The 22063-nt window shown below is 38.5% G+C and overlaps 1 protein-coding gene across 1 annotated transcript in view; it reads left to right on the forward strand.

Annotated features, from left to right (window-relative positions):
* Positions 1 to 22063, forward strand: part of Spta1 (spectrin alpha, erythrocytic 1) — a 73301-nt gene that overhangs the window by 21949 nt on the left and 29289 nt on the right. The window contains exons 13-26 of the mRNA XM_060364724.1: positions 1627 to 1704; positions 2286 to 2441; positions 5125 to 5329; positions 6864 to 7045; positions 7604 to 7847; positions 8666 to 8788; positions 11320 to 11537; positions 12384 to 12476; positions 14721 to 14858; positions 15622 to 15773; positions 16828 to 17014; positions 17819 to 17920; positions 20412 to 20503; positions 21612 to 21756. Of these exons, the coding sequence (XP_060220707.1) occupies positions 1627 to 1704; positions 2286 to 2441; positions 5125 to 5329; positions 6864 to 7045; positions 7604 to 7847; positions 8666 to 8788; positions 11320 to 11537; positions 12384 to 12476; positions 14721 to 14858; positions 15622 to 15773; positions 16828 to 17014; positions 17819 to 17920; positions 20412 to 20503; positions 21612 to 21756 (2115 nt within the window). The remainder of the gene's footprint in view (positions 1 to 1626; positions 1705 to 2285; positions 2442 to 5124; positions 5330 to 6863; positions 7046 to 7603; positions 7848 to 8665; positions 8789 to 11319; positions 11538 to 12383; positions 12477 to 14720; positions 14859 to 15621; positions 15774 to 16827; positions 17015 to 17818; positions 17921 to 20411; positions 20504 to 21611; positions 21757 to 22063) is intronic.

The following is a 22063-nucleotide window of genomic DNA, read 5'->3' on the forward strand; positions in this document are numbered from 1 at the left end:
CCCGCCTCTCTCCTAGCCCTCAGGAAAGGCCTCACCACCACCACCACTAACCCACCCCAGCACTTCAAGTCAAATCAGGACTGAGCACATCCTCTTCCACAGTGGCCAGGCAAGGCAGCCCCACAAAGGGGAAGTGTTTGAAAAGCATGCAACAGAGCACATGTTAGAAACAGCCCTGCTTCCCTTACTAGGGACCCACAAGAAGACCAAGTTGCCCATCTGGTATATATATGTAGGGGTCCTATACAAAAATCCATCCAGGTGCCCCATCATATAACCAACCTGAAAGAAAAAGTCACATGGTCGTCTCATAAGATGCAGAAAAAGCATTTGACAAAATCCAACACCCTTTCATGATAAAAGTCTTGGAGAGATAAGGAATACAAGGCCCATACTTAAACATAGTAAAAAGCAATATACAGCAAGCCAATAGACAACATCAAATTAAATGGAAATAAACTCACAGTAATTATACTAAATTCAGGGACAAGGCAAGGCTGCCCACTTTTGCCATGTATCTTCAATATAGGACTTGAAGTTCTAGAACAATAAGACAACTAAAGGAGATCAATAATATTTTAACATACATTCCACTCTCAGAATTTACATGTCAATCATAATAATTTTTCCTAAAGAATTTTTTTTATATCTTCAGTTTCACATTTTAATTTTTCTGTCTAACGCTATTATGGAACTTTTATTTAGACCTTAGGTTATAATACTCCATAACATTTATCAACATGTGACAGGAACTCAAAGAACATGATGAATATGTCAGGGATATAAGACTCTGTCTTTGGTTGTCTCATAGCGTACTACATACACACATCTGTGTATATGTATACGTGCACGTGTTTGTATATGATATATGTGTGTATGTATATGATGTACATGTATGTAATATATATGTAGACGATGTCGATGGTGTAGAAATAGATAATGTTGGGATGTATACATATATGTATATGATATACACACATATACATATATATATATATATTCTTACCAACACTTTATAGAAAACAATAGTTCATTCCAAATCTACTGCATTAATTAGTTTCACACATAAAGTGATGGCTTATTAATTCATATGCTTGTGTTATAAATTCTCCCTGGTAGAAAGCAGAGAATAAAGTAATTAATTTTATTGTATTACCACATTTTAAAAAGTAATTTTAGTATCCTAACTAATAAATCCATTCAGAGCTTTAGCATTTTGAAGGAATGAAAAATGAATATGACAAAAGTACTTTTATACTCCCTGCTTCCTTACCCCAGTGTAACTAGAGACCGAGTCATAGCTACAGGAGCATATAATACATTGCTAGGTGGGATAGACAGAAGAGCTGTAAGGAAGTGAGACTGACTCTACCTTTAGTAGTACTTCTCCTGTATTTACTCATAGTGACATCTGAAAAAATTTACAGTGCAGTAAAGGTAATCATAAAGCCTAGAGTGCACATTTTGAAGTACAGGTATGCTAGAACTCACAGGGAGAATCTAGATCTTCTAGCCTTCAAGCTTGTTGACTTGTTACATTGATATTCTTTATCTTAAAGAGAAAGTCAATCTGGGGCCACTCATTCATCTGTTGCTGAGGAAACATCATTGTATTTTTTTTTCCAGACCTTGGATGAGACTGCGACCAAGCTTATTGACAATGACCATTATGACTCTGAGAACATCGCTGCTATCCGTGATGGGGTATACCCAAAGCCCAGAGCTTTTATCTTCCTGTCTTTCTCTGTTGCTGTGATAAAACACTAAAAGGGAAGAAAAGGGTTTATTTGGCTTTCAGGTTACAGCCCATTATAAAGGAAAGCCAAATCAGGGATCTGGACTTGGGAACTGAAGCAAAAACCATTGAGGAATGCTGCTTACTGACTTGTCCCTGATGGCTTGCTCAACTTGTTAATTTATAAAGCTGAAGACCACCTGACCAAGGGTGATGCTTCCCACAGTGGTCCTGGTCCTTTCACATTAATCATTAATGAAGAAAATGTTCCCACAAACGTGCCCACAGGTCAATCTTATAAAGGCAATTCTTGAAGTTTGATCTTCCAAGATGGCTCTATTTGTACAAGTTGACTAAAACTAACCAACATACTGCCTGTGCACCAGGTCAGAAAAAACACTGTGGGAAAGATGGCCAGGATAGCACTGATCTAAAGTGTTTATATGTGCTTTTGTCGGCCATGAGCTTATGCACAGGTTAATGGGTTTGTTGTTATCACTGTTTTGTTTTTGTTTTTTTCTTTGTGTGTATATGTATGTGTGCTTTACAGCTCTTGGCCAGACGTGATGCCCTGCGTGAAAGGGCTGCCACTCGAAGAAAATTGCTGGTAGATTCACAACTTCTCCAACAACTGTATCAAGACTCAGATGACCTTAAGACCTGGATCAATAAGAAGAAAAAGTTGGCTGATGATGAAGAGTACAAGGTAGGGAGAGTTCTTGACTTCGGTTACACTCATTGGCAGTTGGTTTCATAGACTCATAGTTGGTGGATGAAGACAACTGATAACCTTCATTTACAGATGACAAAACAGAGCACGAAAAAATGTGATGGCTCCCCAGGGCTGTACACTTTTAAAACGCAGGGATCTGGATTCTGATTTTCAGACCCTATTCTTTCTCCCCACTCAACTGAACCACCTTCTAGTGTCCTTAACAGAATTGGAGGAGGGGACACGTATTCACTTTACTTAGATGTTCATTGTCCTAACACTCCTACTTCTCTCCACACCTCTTTAATTTATCTTACCTAAAGAAAGATGTGTGTGTGTGTGTTTCCCAAGCATGCTTCAAACACAAAATCCTCTCAAGTAGCTGGAATTAAAGCTGTATGCCAATACCATACCTTATTCTCCTCTATACCTTTGTAATATTATGCCTGATTCAAATGATGCATTCTAAATTTTAAAGCCGACATAAGCTCAAAAGTAACATAAGCATTTGGATTATGTAGGCCTACTATCTCAGCATTATGGCTGAAAGGGACCAAGTGCTTTATTTCATGAATAAAGAAACTAGCTTCTGAACTGAACTGTTTCCAAAGTTATCCAGGTATCTATAACATATTACCCATAAATACTGAAAACACATGGACCCTCAAGTGCAAACCTGGGCTGGAATATTTGCCATACATTCTTATAGTTTCTATGACTATGAAAGTTGCTGTGGATCTTGCACCACTATTTTCTCTTCCTTATAGGTGTACCAATGCATAATTTCACTCACAGATGTAATGATATAATCTATTATGTACACCCATATATGCAGTTTCTAACCCTTTACATTAACAGTCAAAGCTCAAATTAATCTCTTGATTTCTGGGCTAGTAATGAAAGTATTTAATTTTCAATATATGCTTTATTAATAAATGTACACTTCTAACCCTTTTATTCATACTTTACAGAATTGTGAATATTTTGCTTTACCTTTTACTCTGTGGAAGTACAGAGCATGCACATTTTCTATTCAAGTAACAGTTCTAATGTTCCCAGAGTAAAAAGAGCTCCCATATGCAAATGAATGCATTGTGTACGGACTGAGAGAGAAATGAAAAATCATTTTCATGTCCCACAACAGCTCTGACTGATGGCTCATTCCTAAATGAGGGTCACATTCAAATAATCTTCATGACCTAGTTCCAGAAGGCTGAGCCATTCTGCTCTGTGTGTAGAAGAAACTGCCACATGAATTTCCCAGCAATGGAAAGAAAATTTTTGTCATCTCTTCTTTGTTATGTTTCTTTTATTTTGAGACTTTCTTACATGAGCACTGTATTTACATAACACCCCACCCCACTCCCCCTCTAACTCCTCACATGTCCTTGCCTGTATTCTTTTCTTAATGTGTATTATAGAGTAACTCCTTGCCCTAAAAAATTTGTTTTTTAAATAACTTTTATTGGGTTTGTTCTTTGACAATATGATGGATGTGTAATTTTATTATTTCTAATCTTTCTAATAAGCATTAGTCATTTTCTAATAACCTCTAATCTAACCTTTCTAATCCTTCCCCCACCACTATTTGTTCCCCTTTCCCCTACAAACTCTTTTTCCATATTCATGAAATTTTGTGGTTGTTGTAGTTTGGTGTCTGTGAGTTTAGTTTTTGTTAGCTTGTGTGTGTGTGTGTGTGTGTGTGTGTGTGTGTGTGCGCGCGCACGCGCACGCATGCACTACTGAGTTTGTTAACCTGGATCACCTATGGGAGCATGGATTTGGAGCTCTGTGTATCGGAATACAGTAAGCTCCACAGTGGACGAACATCTGAAAACAATAACTACTCTTCTCTATGGTCTGTTAGTAACCAATAATTCATCAGTGATGGGTAGGACCACAGAAGTTCCTCCATATCTGTGATTGACCATTGATAGGGCCACTCTAACGCAGCCCACTGCAAGCAGCCATGTGAGATCATGACCACATTGGCTGTGTCGTGCCCAGCATTTCACATCCCTCCTTCCTATTGAATCTTATATTCTTTCTACTCTCCCTTTTCTGATGGTCCCTGAGCCTTATAGGTTGTATATAGCTAAGATCTTGACCTTTTTTTTGTTGTTAGCACCTTCAGAAGCCATGCAATTCCTTCATTCACCATCATTCATTGCAAAGATATTTTTGTCTGATTCAAGCTGGAAGTAACTTTCATCTGTTGGAATAAACATAAATATTTATGAGGCAGCTGACACCATGGCAATTTACAAGTGTATTAAGTTTAGCCCTAGAGACTGAGGCCTCCTCAGAAATGAGATTTTGACCAGCTTTGCAGCACCAGATGTGAGTTCCCTCTTGGAGAACAAGCTTCCAATCTAAGCAGAGACTGGTTGTTTACACCTATGGCAATCCTGCCACTATTTCAACAATAGCCACATTTTATCCTGCAGGTTAGTGTTACAGATAGTAGAGTTCATAGCTGAGTAAGACATTTGGTACCTTCCCTCTCCTAGTCTGATTGATACTGTTTGGCACTAAGAATGATAATGAACATGGAGAGAAGCTTCTGGTACAATTCCAGTTGGATTTTTATATACAGAGTCTTATTGTCTGGTTCTGGTTGCCCTCCAAATGTCTGACCTTCCTTCTTCAAGCAATTGTTTCCTTGGTCTTCACACAGGATGTACAGAATTTGAAGAGCCGGGTCCAAAAGCAACAGGACTTTGAAGAGGAGTTGGCAGCTAACGAGATAATGCTCAATAATCTGGAAAAAACTGGCCAGGAGATGATTGAGAATGATCACTATGCCTCTGATGCAGTGGCCACTCGCTTAAGTGAGGTTGCAAACCTCTGGAAGGAATTGCTGGAGGCAACAGCCCAAAAAGGTTAGAAGCAGAGGTTTTGCTCAAGGGTAACTCAATTCTTAAGTCTTTAAATCTTCTATTTCTGTCTTTATCATCAAGTTATTTGTTGAACTATTGCAATGGGAAGCCATTTGCTTCTCTGTGTCATCTGGTCATCAACATTTTTAAATCTGCACTAAATATATCACATTGTATATTTAATCCTTTAAATATTTTCTTTATTTACATTGGGTTTTTTTAAACTTTTTTTTCTTAAATTTTCTGCTAGATTTTCTTTTCTTGAATAAAAGTTGAAATATTGAAAGCCATGAATTTAGTATTGGCTTTGTATCTAAATCTAATATGCTCGAGTTATTTTTTATGTATTTTGGTTCTAAAAATTACAAATATAAATGAGTCATAATATTAAGCATTAAAATTGACATTAAGAGTTTAGAAATGGGACCAGGTACGGTGGCTCACCCGGTATTGAGGGAGGCAGAGGCAGGCAAATCTCAGTGAGTTCAAGGTCAGCCTGGTCTACAAAGTGAGTCCAGGACAGCGAAGGCTGCACAGAGAAATCCTGTCGTGAAAAATCAAACCAAACCAAATCAAACAAACAAACAAAAAAAAAAACCAAGACTTTAGAAATGAAAAAAGTTATTGATACCACATATAGTTCGGTTTATTTTGATCGTAAAGTGTTCTATAAGATGCTTCTCTTGTTTTGCCTGTCTAGAAAGGGATCAGACCTTGTTGTAAGTTTTCAAGTATATATATATATATATATATTCTGACTTAGGTTTTATCTTGCCTCTTGTATTTGAAAATTAATAACTTGTCTGTCAGCAATTATTACAAATGATGCTTTCTTTGGTGTTATATTCTTTGTTATGACTCTTATCTGTAGACAGGTTTCTGACTTGGTTATAGAAGTTGGAGGTCATATTGGTTTCTATGGATATCATCCTGACTTGGGGCTTAGAGAAAAATATAATGTTACTTTAACAGTAAGATGTCACGGCTACTTTTCACAGAAGAAGACATAGTAATTGTTTTAAGAATAATAATGCAAATGGCTACAGGGTTATTGAATAATGAGTTAGCCGAATATAATGGGAATTATCAAGGCATTTCTAGAAGATGAAATAATGACCTGGTTTGTGATGAGAGATGGTCACTATCACAGCCTCAGAATTTTAAACTTACCCAACTCCAGATTTTAGAAAATGTGATGTTTGGATTTGAATGTCATCCAAAGAATGGTCTGAACAATGAGTATCAAATGGCAATTGAAAATATCCAAAAGACTTGACAACTAGCAAGTAGAACTACATTTTTACCAGAGAATTCAATTGATCATTTATGTTCTGAAAACATCTCTGTATTTAAGATCAAATACTGCCAAATTTCTATTCATGTAAGATGACTTCTTCTGTAATGGAATGTGAGACTGTTCTCTTATTTTTATCTTTGGAATATCAAAACATATTCCTCCTTAAGTTGAGGAATGGTGGTACAGTGTTCAAAGAGCAGCCGCAATTCTCAATGTCTTCTACTGAATATCCTTCCCTAGGGACTCAGCTGTATGAAGCTAACCAGCAGCTACAGTTTGAGAACAATGCAGAAGACCTGAAGCGCTGGCTAGAGGAGGTGGAGTGGCAGGTTACCTCTGAGGATTATGGGAAAGGCCTGGCTGATGTGCAGAATCTACTGAGGAAACACGGCCTTCTCGAGTCAGCTGTGGCCTCTCGTCAGGTTTGTTTTCAATTTTTTGCAAATTGTATAAAACTGCACATTTACTTTGTATATTTTCATAGTATGCAATTATTAGTATTCCTGTTAAGTGATCAGGAAACCAAAGGAAGATATTCGGACATTTTTAGTTTGGAGAACTGCCTTTTCCCAATATTTCCCATGTCCTCTCATTCTCCTGAGCATGTGCCACAGGGAACTGATGACTAACATCAGCACATATTAACTCTTCCATGAATCATGACATCCCCTCAGTCTAGAATCCTAGGTTTTTCTAGACAGCCTTCACACTTCTTTATTTGTCATTTGTAACTCATGTCACATTAGTTTGTCTCAAAATCATTCCCTATAACATAAGAGCTCCATGCCTATCCTGGAATTCTTCATCCATACAATCTTACCAATCTTTTAAAAATATTAGAATCCATAGATATGAAGTGACTTTCCTAGTGTCACAGCGAAAATGAAAATAACAGGGCTTGTACCTCTCAGCACATGGAAATCTCACCAATTTCTAATAAATTATATAATTTCTTAACTCATTTTGTCTCTCTCCCTCAGAATCAAGTGGACGCCCTTACAGACATGGCTGCACATTTTGAAGAAATAGGCCATCCTGATGCTGAGAACATGCGTGCAAGGCAGGAGTCCTTGGTGTCCCGATTTGAAGCTCTGAAGGAGCCATTGGCCACTCGGAAGAAGAAACTCATTGACCTACTGAAGCTACAGCAGATTTGCAGAGACTCTGAAGATGAGGAGGCCTGGATCCAGGAGACTGAGCCCTCAGCAGCTTCTACTCATCTTGGTTAGTACAGCATAATCACCTAAGCAATCAGGAAAGGATCAATTTCTCCAGATAGAGAGAACAAAACTACAATAGCAAGAGAATAAAAGTTTACTCTCAGCTCTTTCACCCCAGGCTCATGAAATTTTATCCTGACCTCCATAAATGTCTACATATTTCAAAATCATGCCAACATGTTTGCCTTATAAAATAGACATGAACAATGTCATCAATTCAGGCCTCTAGGAAGACCTGGAGTGCTTAGCTTTTTGAGGATTCAACTATGATTTATTTTTCCTCAAGCTTCTTAACTGAGAAGTAATGGTTAATGCTTAAAGAATCAAGTATGTTTCTCTGGATTATTGGTGATCCTTTGAGAACTATAAGACCTATTACAAAGATGCAAACGTGATGCATGGATATACAATTGCCTTATAATTTAGAACTTACCAGTTAATAAGTTAAACTTCCAGGATAGTTGCCTCGATGTACAGAGTAAACACATACAAATACTGGAGAACTATATGGAGATGTATGAGCAACATATATGAAAGGCCATAGCGAGATCAGTATACATCAATGTCATAGAAAACTCTGATTCTTGTGGAAATATCATGGAGAGTGTCTGGTGAGTTGCTGCAGTGACAAATACAGGTAAAGGAAGTCTGGAAGGTAGAGGGGTGATGCATAGTGAAGGTGTAGGGATGCTAAAGATGGATGCAGTTCTCAGTGTTTATATTTGTGTGAGGTTAACGTTAGGCAACAGGTGAAGTATGTTTTATAAGCAAGTTCCATCCACAGGGATCATCTCGAACCTTGATTTTTTTTTTTCTCCGTAGGCAAGGACTTGGTCGTAGCCAAGAATCTTCTGAACAGACATGAAGTCATTTTGGCAGACATTGCCAGCCATGAGCCACGCATTCAGGTGATAACGGAAAGGGGAAACAAAATGGTGGAGGAAGGTAGGTGTGACACTGATTGACTTGCCCAATGCCTCACTATGACAGACCTTGGGGGAAAATTAGATAACTTTAGTACTTAATGGGAATGTAGAAAGAGCTGGCATTCACTTTCCGATTTAATGATAACCTTCTTTGAGTGTTTCCCATAGAGCAGTATACCGATTTCTGTTTTTACAATTCAGCTGTAGAAGACGTCCAAACACATTTTTAAATGCTTTCTATTGCAAACCCAAATTATTAAAATAAAGCAATTGTAGTCTCCTTATCAATGCACTTCTTTATAAAAGTTGAGGAATTCAAATCTAAGCTCCAAGCCTTATAAAACACAGACTTTTTCTATGTGAGAACATCCTAATATCTAAAGGCTTTGCTTCTCAGGGAAATATTATAATAATATAATAAAAAGGTCATCCCTTTAAATTTCCCACTTCATGCAACTTCAGTGCCTGTTCACATACTGGTCATCTATACTTATAAACCTCCGTTCTCCAAATCAGATATTTAGTTTTGTGCACCTTATGTCATGTGTAGGCAAGCAATCTAGGTTACACTATTGTTTTCCTCTGTTAATTAATCAGTAATTAATATCCAGTTTTCAAAAGTATAGATTGAAATAAAGTTTGTTGAGGAAATTTGAGATCTTAACTAAGTTATTCAAACCAATGAATTTTTCTCTTTTATTTTTCTTTAACCATGTGTTTGTTTTTAATTTTACCTTGCCATAGAAATAAACTCTTTCTCTAAATCTCTGACTATAGGTGTTGCTTTTTTCTATTTCTTATTCTATTCTCATCTATTTGTATTTTATAATACTTTGAAAGATTGTTATATGCAAATATAGCTGAGGTATTTGTCATTCTAAACAATTGTAATTTCTACAAGATGAAATATCCGTCCTTGTTCCTGGAAATGTTCCTTTTTCTGAAATCTACTCAACGTTTTTTCAATGCAATCATTTTGATTGTCTTTTAATTAGTTTGTGCCTCAAAGTTTTATGTTTAATTTTTTACATAGGAATTATTGATAATTATAATCATATTCACGGCAGCTTAATAGATGTATTCCACATTGCTTACATTTGTATAGAGATTGTGAGAGCAAAGCATTGGAAGTGATTGTTCTAGGATTTAAAATACATAAGATATGACAATTTTACCTCAAACAGTATAACATTTCATGTGCAAGGTAACAACCTTTAATGCATTCTTCCATTTTCCCCTTTCTCCTGCTCTTCTTAATTTTACTTTTGTTACATTATAAATCTTCAGATGCTTTAGCATTATTTTGATTTTCATTTTTAATTAGCTTTGGATAAAATGGAGAAATAGGAGAGTTGTCTCTATATATTTACCTCGTCTGCTATTCCATGCTCCTTCGTGCTGGGCAGGGTTACCGTCTGCGCCGCTTCCCCCCGACCTGATGAAATTCCTCTGACAGCCATTGTAGTGTAACTAGCTAACCGTCAATCCCTTTGCCTCTGCTCATCTGAAAGTCTTTATTTATTTTACATTAATTTTCTCAAATATATTTTCACTACACGTAAACATAGGCTTTTTTTTTTTAGTATAAAAGATACAACTATTTTGGTCTCAGAGTTGCAATTTCTGATTTGAAGCCTGATGCCATCTGCTCTCAGCAGTGACTCTTCTTTACCAAGCTTCTTAAAGTTTTCCATTTACCACTCTTATTGATTCTTCAGTGTGACAGCCATAGGGCTTTTTGGGTCTTCATTTTGATTCTTCATGTGCACTGTGTCACAGGACTATTTTAGAGATGAGTGCCGTGCTAAGATACCTTTCTAATGACCCTACTTTGGGTTTGATGGTTTCATTTACGTTTATTGAGTTGCAGTTTTAACTATCTGCAGAGTAAAATACATCCTAAGGACTGTGGGATGGCTGCCTTCATAACTTTTCTCATCATCTCTCAACACGTATACAAATGACTTATCACTCAGACACGATAAGATACCTCACTGAGTGTTTCTGAAGCTCCAACTCCAGGAAAAACCTTTCTCTGATGCTCTCTGCCTCACAAGTTCTAGTTGTCATTAATTTCACATTGTCTATCACCTCAGCTCAGGTTTAGCTTGGATTAGTCTCCTAGCATAGAGCCTCTAAACTATCCAGGGCATAAGGGGCAGCATCATTAGGGCATTCCTTATTTCTTTTACTTTTGATTAATGCTCTGAAAATCATTGTGATTTCCAATTTCTCTCATTTTCTGCTTTTAAGGGAGAATGGAGATCTGCTAGTCCTTCTGTTGAATCTAGAGAAATAATTATTTTCTTCCTCTGAGTCTTAAAACACTTGTTGGTGTTTTGTTTTTGTGTCTGTATTTCTTTTATACCAGCTCATTCATATATATGTCTGTCCCTCACCAATTGCTGCTCAATCTCACTTAGAACAGAGACCTACAATGTAATCTTTACTAAATTCGGCATCATCTTCTTGCCTCTTGGTTTGATGAGGATTAGAACGTGGCAGTTATGAATGAGGGTCATACTCACCATGCCTCTACCTACTCCATAGGACACTTCGCTGCAGAAGACATAGCTTCTAGAGTTGAGAGCTTGAACAAAAATATGGAGTCTCTCCGTGCTCGAGCGATGAGACGGGAGAATGATCTCAAGGCCAATGTCCAGCTCCAGCAGTACTTGGCGGATCTGCATGAAGCAGAAACATGGATTAAAGAGAAAGAGCCCATTGTAGACAACAGGAACTATGGAGCGGATGAAGAAGCGGCTGGGGTAAGGTGGGGTAGAATGACCATGGTCCTGTGAATATTCACCAAATTCCATCAAATGCTACATTATCTAAAGTTTCAATTGTTTTTTTTTTTTTTTGCTTAGATATTTATTTATTTATCTATTTATTTATTTATTGCTGTAATATACCCACATTTAACAGCTATCCCAAAGGAGCATCACATTATTTTCCAATCTTATAAAATTCCATCAAGTGTCCCAAAGTTCAATGTCTGTGGTCAAAATCTATACTTTTACTAATATCTCAGAACCACCCTGAACGTTCATAAGCCAACTGTGCCTTTAAAATGAGCATCTGAATTCCTTTATTGAAATAAATGAGACAGACATTTTGGGGAGGGAATAACTTTAAGGATCATAATTATTTTCATTCCCGCTTACATCCATTACTATGATTTGTCCAGTGTCACATGGAAAGACTTTTTAGATTTCACTAACCTTAGAAACAGTGTGTGTTTTAAGTTTTTGCTGATACCAATTCTATGAAGTAACATTATCCATAGGATTGTCTACATTAGCCCACACTCACAGCTGTGACATGCCTTGGTTAAAATCTGTGTTAAGCTAACTTAATTGTGATTTGAGAAAACACTTTGAAATTGTTATTAATTTGTTTACTGATACTTCCTTGAGATTTGCAAAAAAAAAATGGTATGAAAAGGGATTTTCTATTGTAGAAGTAAGTGACTCTTAGCAGGATTCAACCCAATCACATAATTCATTAAGTATAGTAGCCAAAGCACCTCCCAGGTGTTCTAAGTGTTTCTCTGGTATTTGCTCATATTTCTCTGATATTTGCTCTAATCATCTTTCTATCAATAAATCTAGGCCCTTCTCAAGAAGCATGAGGCCTTCCTGGTAGATCTCAATGCATTTGGGAACAGCATAAAGGATCTGAGGAATCAGGCAGAAGCCTGCCAGGTGAGAAGAAATGGATTATGATAACAATCACTGTTCTTGGTATAGATGTAAAGAAATTCAGTTGCAGGCTTTTTTTTTCTACAAACCAAGAAAATTTGACAATAAAATACTAGTTCTATAAATATTTTAGGTAAGAGTGCTAACCTCTTCCTAGCATCTATAAAGATGTTTGCCAAAGGAAACTTTCTTTTTTAAAAAATTATTTATTACAATTTATTCACTTTGTATCTCAGCTGTACCCCCCTTCTTCATCCCTCCCAATCCCACCCTCCCTCCCTCTTCTCCCATGTACCTTTCCCAGTCCACTAATAGGGGAGGTCCTCCTCCCCTTCCCTCTGACCCTAGCCTATCAGGTCTCATCAGGACTGTCTGCATTGTCTTCCTCTGTGGCCTGGTAAAGCTGCTGCTCCCTCAGAAGGAGGTGATCAAAGAGACATCCACTGAGTTCATATCAGAGACAGCACCTGTTCCCATTACTAGGGAACCCACTTGGAGACTGAGCTGCACATTGGTGCAAGGGTTCTAGGTTATCTTCCTGCATGGTCCTTGTTTGGAGTATTAGTCTCAGAAAAGACCCCTAGGACCAGAATTTTTGTTTCTATTGCTGTCCTTGTGGAGCTCCTGTCCCCTCCAGGTTTTCTGTCTTTCCCTTCTTTCATAAGAGTCCCTGCACTCTGCTCAAAGTTTGGCTATGAGTCTCACCATCTGCTTTAATATCCTGCTGGATAGAGTCTTTCAGAGGCCCTCTGTGGGTAAGCTCCTGTCTTGTTCCTTGTTTTCACCTCTTTCGATGTCTATCTCATATGCCTTTCTGAAGAAAAGGACTCCTACGCAGGGTACTCCTTCTCGCTTGGCTTCTTGAGGTGCACAGATTTTCTTATGATTATCCTAACAGTATTAGGTGTGTTACTATACTTTTTGGCTTTCTCCTTTGCCCTTTTTAAAAAAATCCCTTCTCTTTTTTTTTCTCTTTCATTTTTTTATCTTCTTAATCTCTTTGCTTTGTGACTTAGCTTTTGTTTGAACATCAAGATTTATTAAATATGTAGATGCAGGCTTGAATTAAAATAAACATATCAGAAAATTAGTCTTTCAAGGAGCTAGAAATATTTTTTAAATCTATGTAATACATATATAAACAGAAAACAAGACCACCAACCACTGTAGAAAAGAACGGAAGTGTTCTCCCAAAATATGAGCTCCAGAAAAGAGAAACATTTTTTATAATCCATGAAAACAGATTTAAAAATTAAAAAAAAAGGCTGAATGAGAGTGTTGGAATGCAAAGAAGTGGATGAAAAGGTTAATCAAGAATGAGAAACTTGGAATTATGTAAAGGATAAAACATCTTGTATATAGGGGAAGAAGAAAAAAATAAACATGTCTTTTTCTGTTTAAGGAAACATTCTCATGAGAGATTGAGAATTCATGTTCTCTGCCTAGACACAGACTGGAACTAGCAACACAGATCCATAGCACTCCTGCTTGTCTGTGTATCAGGCTGTGGACAGTGGGTGGCTGGACACAGACAGACATACTAGTGTTTCATATATCGTGGGGAAATGCAACAAGCGAGGGGCATTAAGTCAGACGATCCTTAGGGGGAGATTCACCCTCAACACGAAACTGAACGGGGTATGCTTAGGAGACAACAACACTTAAAGGAAATTAAAACAGAGTGGGCATCCTGCAACAGTGACTTCTTAAAAGAGAGAGGCATTTTAAGGAACATGCTCACAGTTTTAAAAATTTTGTTGCTATTTCTCTGCTATGGGTTGTGAGTCTCTAAAGCACAAATTTCACAATTCCTTCACAGAATAAATGAAGGATGAAGCAGGTGGGGAGAATCTTCTTAGTAAAGAGCCAGAGAAAGGAAAAAGTGAAGGATGGAGAGTGTATCACGTTCTCAGGTTTTTGCCTTGTTGGTGAAAGCGGTTCTTTTGAATCTTCACAAAGAAGTATAATGACCCTTTCCACTGTAAGAACAGTGGAGCATTCAGTGCTTCTGACAGAAAGTCTACACGCTGTTGAATGTGTTCAGACTTTCCAGTCTGCAAGCTCTTTGATAGATGCTTGCAGTGTGGAATCCCTGAGGACCACTGTCATCAGACCTGGCAGCCACATCAGAACTCCTGCCAAGGCTCCCTCTCCTGGGTTACTCTATAAACTGCTCAGCACTGGTGAGCCTTACAGGGAAAGGCTCCAGTGTGCAGCTTGACATCTGGTTTGCTTGCTTCCCTCCAGCAACAGCAGGCAGCACCCGTGGACGAGGCTGGTCGGGAAGCTAGGGTCATAGCTTTATATGACTTTGAGGCTCGGAGCCGGAGAGAGGTCAGCATGAAGAAGAATGATGTCTTAACTCTGCTCAGTTCCATCAACAAGGTGATTTTCCTTTGAATTTTCTTATCATCTCCAACATGGTTCTTACACAGCTCTCTTCTGATTCTACCAGATAGGTGTTTTTGTTCTTTTGAAACCCTAGCAGTCCTATCTAGAACTTCACACTGTAGACCAGGCTGGCCTCGAACTCAGAAAGATCCATCTGCTGCTGCTTCCCAAGTGCTGGAATTAAACGTGTGTGCCATAACCACCTAGCTCAGATACATGCTCATTTTTAATTAATTAATTAACTTTGCATCCCAATTGCAGCTTCCCCTTCCTCCTCTTCTACAGTCCCTCCCTCTCCTCTCCTCTCCCATCCTCCCTTTCTCCTGAGGAAAGGGAAGGCCTTCCATGGATATCAATCCACCTTGGTATATCAAGTTAGAGTAGGACAAGGCGAATGCATCTTTACCTATTGTGCTAGACGAAGCAGCCCAGTTAGGGAAAGGTATCTCAAGGCAGGTAGCAGAATTAGAGACAGACCCTGCTCCTGCTGTTTGGAGACCCACATGAAGACCTTGCTGCCACACTTGCCTGGCACCAGCTAGTAGATTAGTTGATATCAGGGCTGACCTCTTCAATGCCTACAACTCTTCCTTGACTTTTTAATAATCCATGGAAAGTATGAGCCACCAACAAGTGACACTTACCCCTTATCAGCCAGCTTTACCTGACCCTGGAGACTGGTGAGAGAATGGAGACCTTTATGGTTTGGGGCTTTTTGAGGGATTAAAGAAGGAGTGGGAATCTGTCCTCGCTTTAGGACTGGTGGAAGGTTGAAGCTGATGATCACCAAGGCTTTGTGCCAGCGGTCTATGTCAGGAAACTGGCCCCTGATGAACTGCCAGGGTTCCCACAGCACCGACGAGAAGAGCCAATCAACATCCCTCAACTCCAGCAGCAGATCGAGACCCTGTAAGTGCACGGGACTGAGACTTTCATGGGGGTTGGCTGAAAAATAGTACTTTCCCCTCATGGTCCTGCATCTTTCAGTTTAGAAATGTAAATCCACAAGAGTTAACCTTCACATACTATTCTGTATATGAAGAAAGGAAATCCTAGGGACATTGTCTCAGTTTCAGACACTTTATAGAGTCATGTCTTCTGACTCCTTGATGAGCTTCCATCAAAGTCTCTTCCAGACATCCATAGAATGTATAATGTTTCATATCTAGTTGGCATGTAAATTTTCATTCTACTACCAGCCATTCTCTCCAACCATTGATGCTTTAAAGATACTTAATTAAGATATAATTACACAGTCTTTTTTTGTCTCTTCCCTCTAATTTCTCCATATCCTCTTGATCTCAAATTGATGGTCTGCTTTTTTTTTTTTAATTTTAGATAGACAGACCAACCGACAGATGATAGATAGGTAGATAGATACATATATAGATAGATAGGTAGATAGATGGATAGATAGATAATATAATATAAGATAAAAAGATAGATACCAAACATAGAAGTACAACCTCCTAAATATATTTTTCTTGTGTGTTTATGCTCACAGTTGACCACTTTGTATAGGATAGCTGACAGAAGGCTTTTCCCTGGAAATGCCCAATTCTCCCTCTCTCAGCAGTCGTTAGTCTTCTAGTTTTTGTCTAAAATCCTGACTTCATGAGATGTTCCCCTTCTGTGTTAGCATGTCTGTTGATACTGTCATTGTCCCGGTCTTGTTTAGGAAGCTATGTGTAAGAGACACACATATTCTGGTCCTCTTGCTCTTATAATCTTTCTTCCCCTTCTTTCAGGATGTTACCTTAGCCTTAGGTGCAGGAGACATAAAGTGTTCTTCATCTGCCTGCTCTTATTGTTTATATTATTCCTAGTATATTCCTTTTCTCATTTACTTATTTTATCTTAATTTGCACATCCTTTCATTTTCCTCCATTTTATTCTCTACTTTCTTACACTTTCTCTGTTTCTCCACCCATTATTTTTCTATCTCTGCAATTCCGCCACTAAGGTACCAGTCCCTCCTGGAACGGGCCGAAGAACGCAGGCGTCGCCTGCTGCAGCGTTACAATGAGTTTCTGCTGGCCTATGAGGCAGGAGACATGCTGGAGTGGATCCAAGAAAAAAAAGAAGAAAATACTGGCGTGGAAATGGATGATGTTTGGGAACTACAGAAGAAGTTTGACGAGTTCCAGAGGGTAAGCGAGGAGACTTTGCTTAGATGTCATTTTGGAGGTGTTTTATTTCATATTTGTTACATATTCTCCACCATTTTTGAGACCTATACAGTTCACATACCCATAGCTTTCAATTAGAAAAAGCAATGATATATGAAACTAGTCAACTACCTTTTCAGCCCAAGCTCCTGACTCTCCAAAATCTGCTAGAGAGTGCAGGGGCCACCATGATTCTTCAATACTACTTCTCTGATGTCCCGTTCTGTAGAATCTCAGACTGAGGTGGACTCAAAAATGGAGTAGCAGTAGAGAAGAAAAGAGAAGTGACCTGCTTTCACAGCCAGAAAATTGCTATTTACTTCCTGACAACAATTTTATCAAATTTTCTTCACTTATTTTTATTCTATTGTCTCTATTAGCATGAAGTATATAAACTGGTTTCTTCCCATCTTTTTCTTTTCTTATTCTCCATGTGGCGAGATACACACACACACACACATAATGTGTGTGTGTACACATGTACAGTCTACCAAAATTGTGAAATTCTCTGATGATATAAATTAATACAAGGAAAATAATTTAAGGAATTTAGGATATGCTCCAGACTCCAGATGAATGACGTTTATGGCAAGTTTTGGTTGTCTGTTTAGTATCAGATTGTTTAAGGGCACAGTATGGTGTAAAATGAGAGACTAGCATGTGTATCACTAATGATATATATCATTTGCTTTAATAACATTTAAAAAATGCAAACCCAGGTGGCAAGCAGGTATGGGATGTCTGGGGAAAAGATTCACACTGCTTTGGGTGAATTTTCTTATCCAGGATCTGAAGAGCAATGAACCTCGGCTAAACGATATCAACAAGGTGGCTGACGAACTGCTATTTGAAGATCTCCTAACTCCAGAAGGAGCTCACATCCGACAGGTAAGCACAGGTTCCCTCCATTCCTCAACACCAGGTTGGGCCCTGAAGTCCTCATTTTACGTTGGCAAGTTCAACTTCCTATTCTAAGGAAGAAAATGTAAATGCAGTATGAAACTGATTGTAGAAAAGGCCAATGACAGCAAGCCAAATAGTCCAGTCATTGTTCTCGCTTCGGTGAACTTGAATGAAGCAAATTTACTTAGTGACATTTATTGAGTGTCTTCTGCGTTTTCTCACATAGTTTTTGAATGGTGAAGGCAGCATCAGAATTCTTAGGAACTACAGTGATGTTTCTTTGGTAGAGAATTTGCAGACTGAGTCATGAAGACCTCATTTTGGATCTTTATAACTCAAGTAACAACCAAGCACTATAAAGCATGTTTTTAGTCCCAACACTGGGAGAAGGTGGGTGGACACAGGAGTTCCCTCCAACCAGATCTTGCTTTTTTAGCTACTCTACCCATTTTGATTGGTTCTGGGCTCAGTGAGAGGTTCTGTCTTAAAAACTAAGGTGGAAAGTAAATGAAGAAGAGACCTGTCATCAACCTGTGCCTGCAAATGCATATACATGTACACATGTATACTCATACACACACATTCACATATGAGACATACATGCCTAAAGAGAAAGTTTAGAAGATATTTCACTGGCCATCAGGTAAGTTGCGTTTATGTCTTGGCTTTACCCTGTCTGTGTGTTCTTTGTGAAATTTGCTTAAATTATAAGGACCTCAGGGATTGAGTAAAACACTCTCTAAACTTTCTTTCAACTTGTATTACTGTGTTCCATCAAATGGATTATAAAATTCCTATCTTCTGGCCTTACCCCAAAGTAGATATTTTGTATTGAAATTTCAAAAATTAATTAATTAATTAATTAATTAATTAATTGCAATTCATTCAGCTTATATTCCTGCTGCAGCCCCCTCTCTCATCTCCTCCCAGTCCCACACATCCTCCCTTTTGTCCCCCTATGCCCTTTCCCTAGTTTCCTGATAGGGGAGGACCTCCTGCCCTTCTATCTGACCCTAGCTTATCAGGTCTCATCATGGCTGGGTTCATCATCTTCCTCTGTGGCCTGGCAAGGCTGTACCCACCAGAGAGAGGTGATCAAAGTGCTGGCCACTGAGTTCATGTCAGAGACAGCCCCTGTACCCCTTCAGAGGGAACCCACTTAGAAACTGAGCAGCCTATGGGCTTCCTCTGAGCAGCAGGTCTAGGTCCACTCAATGCATAGTCCTTAGCTAGAATATTGGTCTCTGCAGTCTCCCTGGGCCCAGGTATTTTGGCTCTGTTGTTCTCCTTGTAGAGTTCCTGTCCCCTCTAGGTCTTTCTATCTCCCTCTTCCATAAGGTTTCCTGCACTCTGCCCAAAGTTTGGCTATGAGTCTCAGTTTCTCCTTCAATACCCTGGTAGGTAGACTCTTTCAGAGGTTCCCTGTTGGAAGCTCCTGTTCCCTGTTTTCTCCTATTTCTGATCTCTATCCTGTTTACCCTTCTGAATGATGATTAACTATCTTTCCTAGGGTCCTCCTTGTTGTTTAGCTTCTTTAGGACTATAGATTTCAGTATGTTTATCCTATATTATACGGCTAATATCCACTGTCTTTCTGTTTCTAGGTTACCTCATTCAGGATGATCTTTTCTAATTTAAGCTGTATGCCATTTAACTCACATGACATTTGGCCCATACTCACTTACCTCTAACTGCCACACATCAGAAATACAGTACTCAGATACAAGAACACAAGATAGTACACACAAGAGATCAGTGATTGTGGGAAGAGGCTAGTTCAGAAAGAGTACTGGAAGAGACTAGTTTTGATCAGCATAATAAAGGAGAATTTAAATGTCCCTCCCATCATTTGTAGAGATGTGTGTGTGTGTGTGTGTGTCATGGAGGAGGAGTTTTCCATGAATTTTGTCTAGTGCCACAGTTCCATAGTAGACCTAATGAGCTTTTATTGCAATGAATAGCCTTGCAATCTTGGTTGTCTTAAACCAAGTGAGGATGACTTCACTTCCTCTTTCTTATCTTACTTTTCCTGGAATTGGAATGAGAAAGAAGAGTTATAAAAATGCTGTATTTATCCCCTCCAGGAAGCAACGCTTTGAAAGGCCGCTAGCTCTATTGAATTCAAAATGTAGAAAGCTATTTTTTTTCTTAAATAAATGTGCCAGCATCTAACTACAAAGTCGATGATTTTAATCCATTTTAAGAGGTTCTAATGTACTCTTTGTGATAATAGGTATTTATGCTTGCCCTGGGATCAGTAATCTACATATAACATCAGTTAAAAACTAAAAAAAAAAGAAAAAAAATTCTGTGGCACTGAATTAAAAGCACACTATTCTTGGATTATGCAAGAGAGAAACAGAGCTATGTGCATGCTAAAGGGGTACTGGGAATGCAGGTGACATACCAGCTAGTCACCGACAGCACTAAGATGTCAGAACTAGCTCTCTGACAAGATTTGTGTGTCTACTTTTAGGAACTGAACACCCGCTGGCATTCTTTGAAGAGGCTGGCAGATGAGCAACATCAGCTGCTAAGCAGCGCCCATGCCGTTGAGATGTTTCACAGGTAAGCACCTGAACACTGAGATGGCACCACTCCTCTGGAGCCCACTCTAAGGACTCTTAAGTCTAGTCACTATTGAGAACCATAGCTGATGCTATATAGCCCTTTCCATCAAAAAGATACAGTTTATTAACAGACCAGATTTTTTTTTTCAGCAAAAATTTCCTCAGTGGATGCACTGGATACTCCAAGACAAAACCAAGTTTAATTTTCTGGTTGAACAGGCACATAATTCATAGTTTAGATATGATTCTATAATAGGGAATCAAATTTGAATTATAAATTGGGCTTATTTCATTTTATTCTTGAACTATAAACCAAGGGTCAATGACAGCAGAATCACAATCTCAATCTACTTCATCAACCTCTTCAATGCTTTATTATCAAATTCACAGCTTTACTAACAAACACACACAAAATAATAAAGCAAACAAAAAAGAACCCTTTCATGCGTATCAATGTTGTTTTGAGGTTGCAAGAAAGAAAGAAAGAAAGTGGCTGTATACAGCCACTTTTGATGTGAACTGACAGACTAAGATGAGAAAGCAGAGGAGAACCTCACCTATTAGTGGACTTGGGGAGTGGCATGCAAGCAGAGGGAGGAGGGAGGGTGGGATTGGGAGGGGAGGAGGGAGGGGCTTATGGGGGGATGCAGAATGAATAAAGTGTAATTGATGAAAAATTTTAAAAAAAAGAAAAAAACAAAAAAACTGCATATTAAAACCAATTTAAAAAGAAAAAAGAAAGAAAGAAAGAAAGAAAGAAAGAAAGAAAGAAAGAAAGAAAGAAAGAAAGAAAGGGAAAACAATGTCATCGATGGATCTAGCTGTTTGGAGTAGCCTATAGTGCAAAGGTATAAAATTAATTAATCAAGTAGCTCTGCATGTAGTGCACCAGGTTCAGACTGGGGCCCCACCATCTGGCAGTAGTATCATCTTGATTCATAGAATGGAAACAATAACAGCATCTATGGCTTTAGACTAAAGGAACCTCAATGCGTCTATATCCTAACAGATGAGAATAATGTAGAAAGTGGTGGCAGTGACTTTCTTGTGGATCACCTTCTCGGGCACATTATTACTCCTACATCCTTTATTCTTTTGTGTTCCAGGGAAGCAGATGATGTCAAGGAACAGATCGATAAGAAATGCCGAGCTCTTGGTGCTGCTGACCCTGGCTCTGACCTACTCAGTGTCCAAGCCCTCCAGAGGCAGCATGAGGTCTTTGAGAGAGACATCATACCCCTGGGAGAAAAGGTGAGACACATGCTGTCACCTTTTCTTACCACTTTCTCCATCTTCATGCCTATAGCATTGTGCCTTTCTTTGGTTCTCTTGCCAAATGCATTGTTTTTATGTTTCTCTTTTTACCTCCCATTATACTAATTTTTGTACTCTCTTCCAAAGGAAAATCATTATAATATCATGCCCTCATGACCATTAACATAGGAAAATTATATTAATAATTTAATTATATTATTAATTTAGATACTTTATATCCTTTTGCCTAGTTAGAACATGTCAAGTGAATAGACTAGCGGCCAGTTGTAGAAACCAGTGCCTT

This window comes from Meriones unguiculatus, chromosome 11, assembly GCF_030254825.1.
Source record: "Meriones unguiculatus strain TT.TT164.6M chromosome 11, Bangor_MerUng_6.1, whole genome shotgun sequence".
Classification (NCBI taxonomy): Eukaryota; Metazoa; Chordata; class Mammalia; order Rodentia; family Muridae; genus Meriones; species Meriones unguiculatus.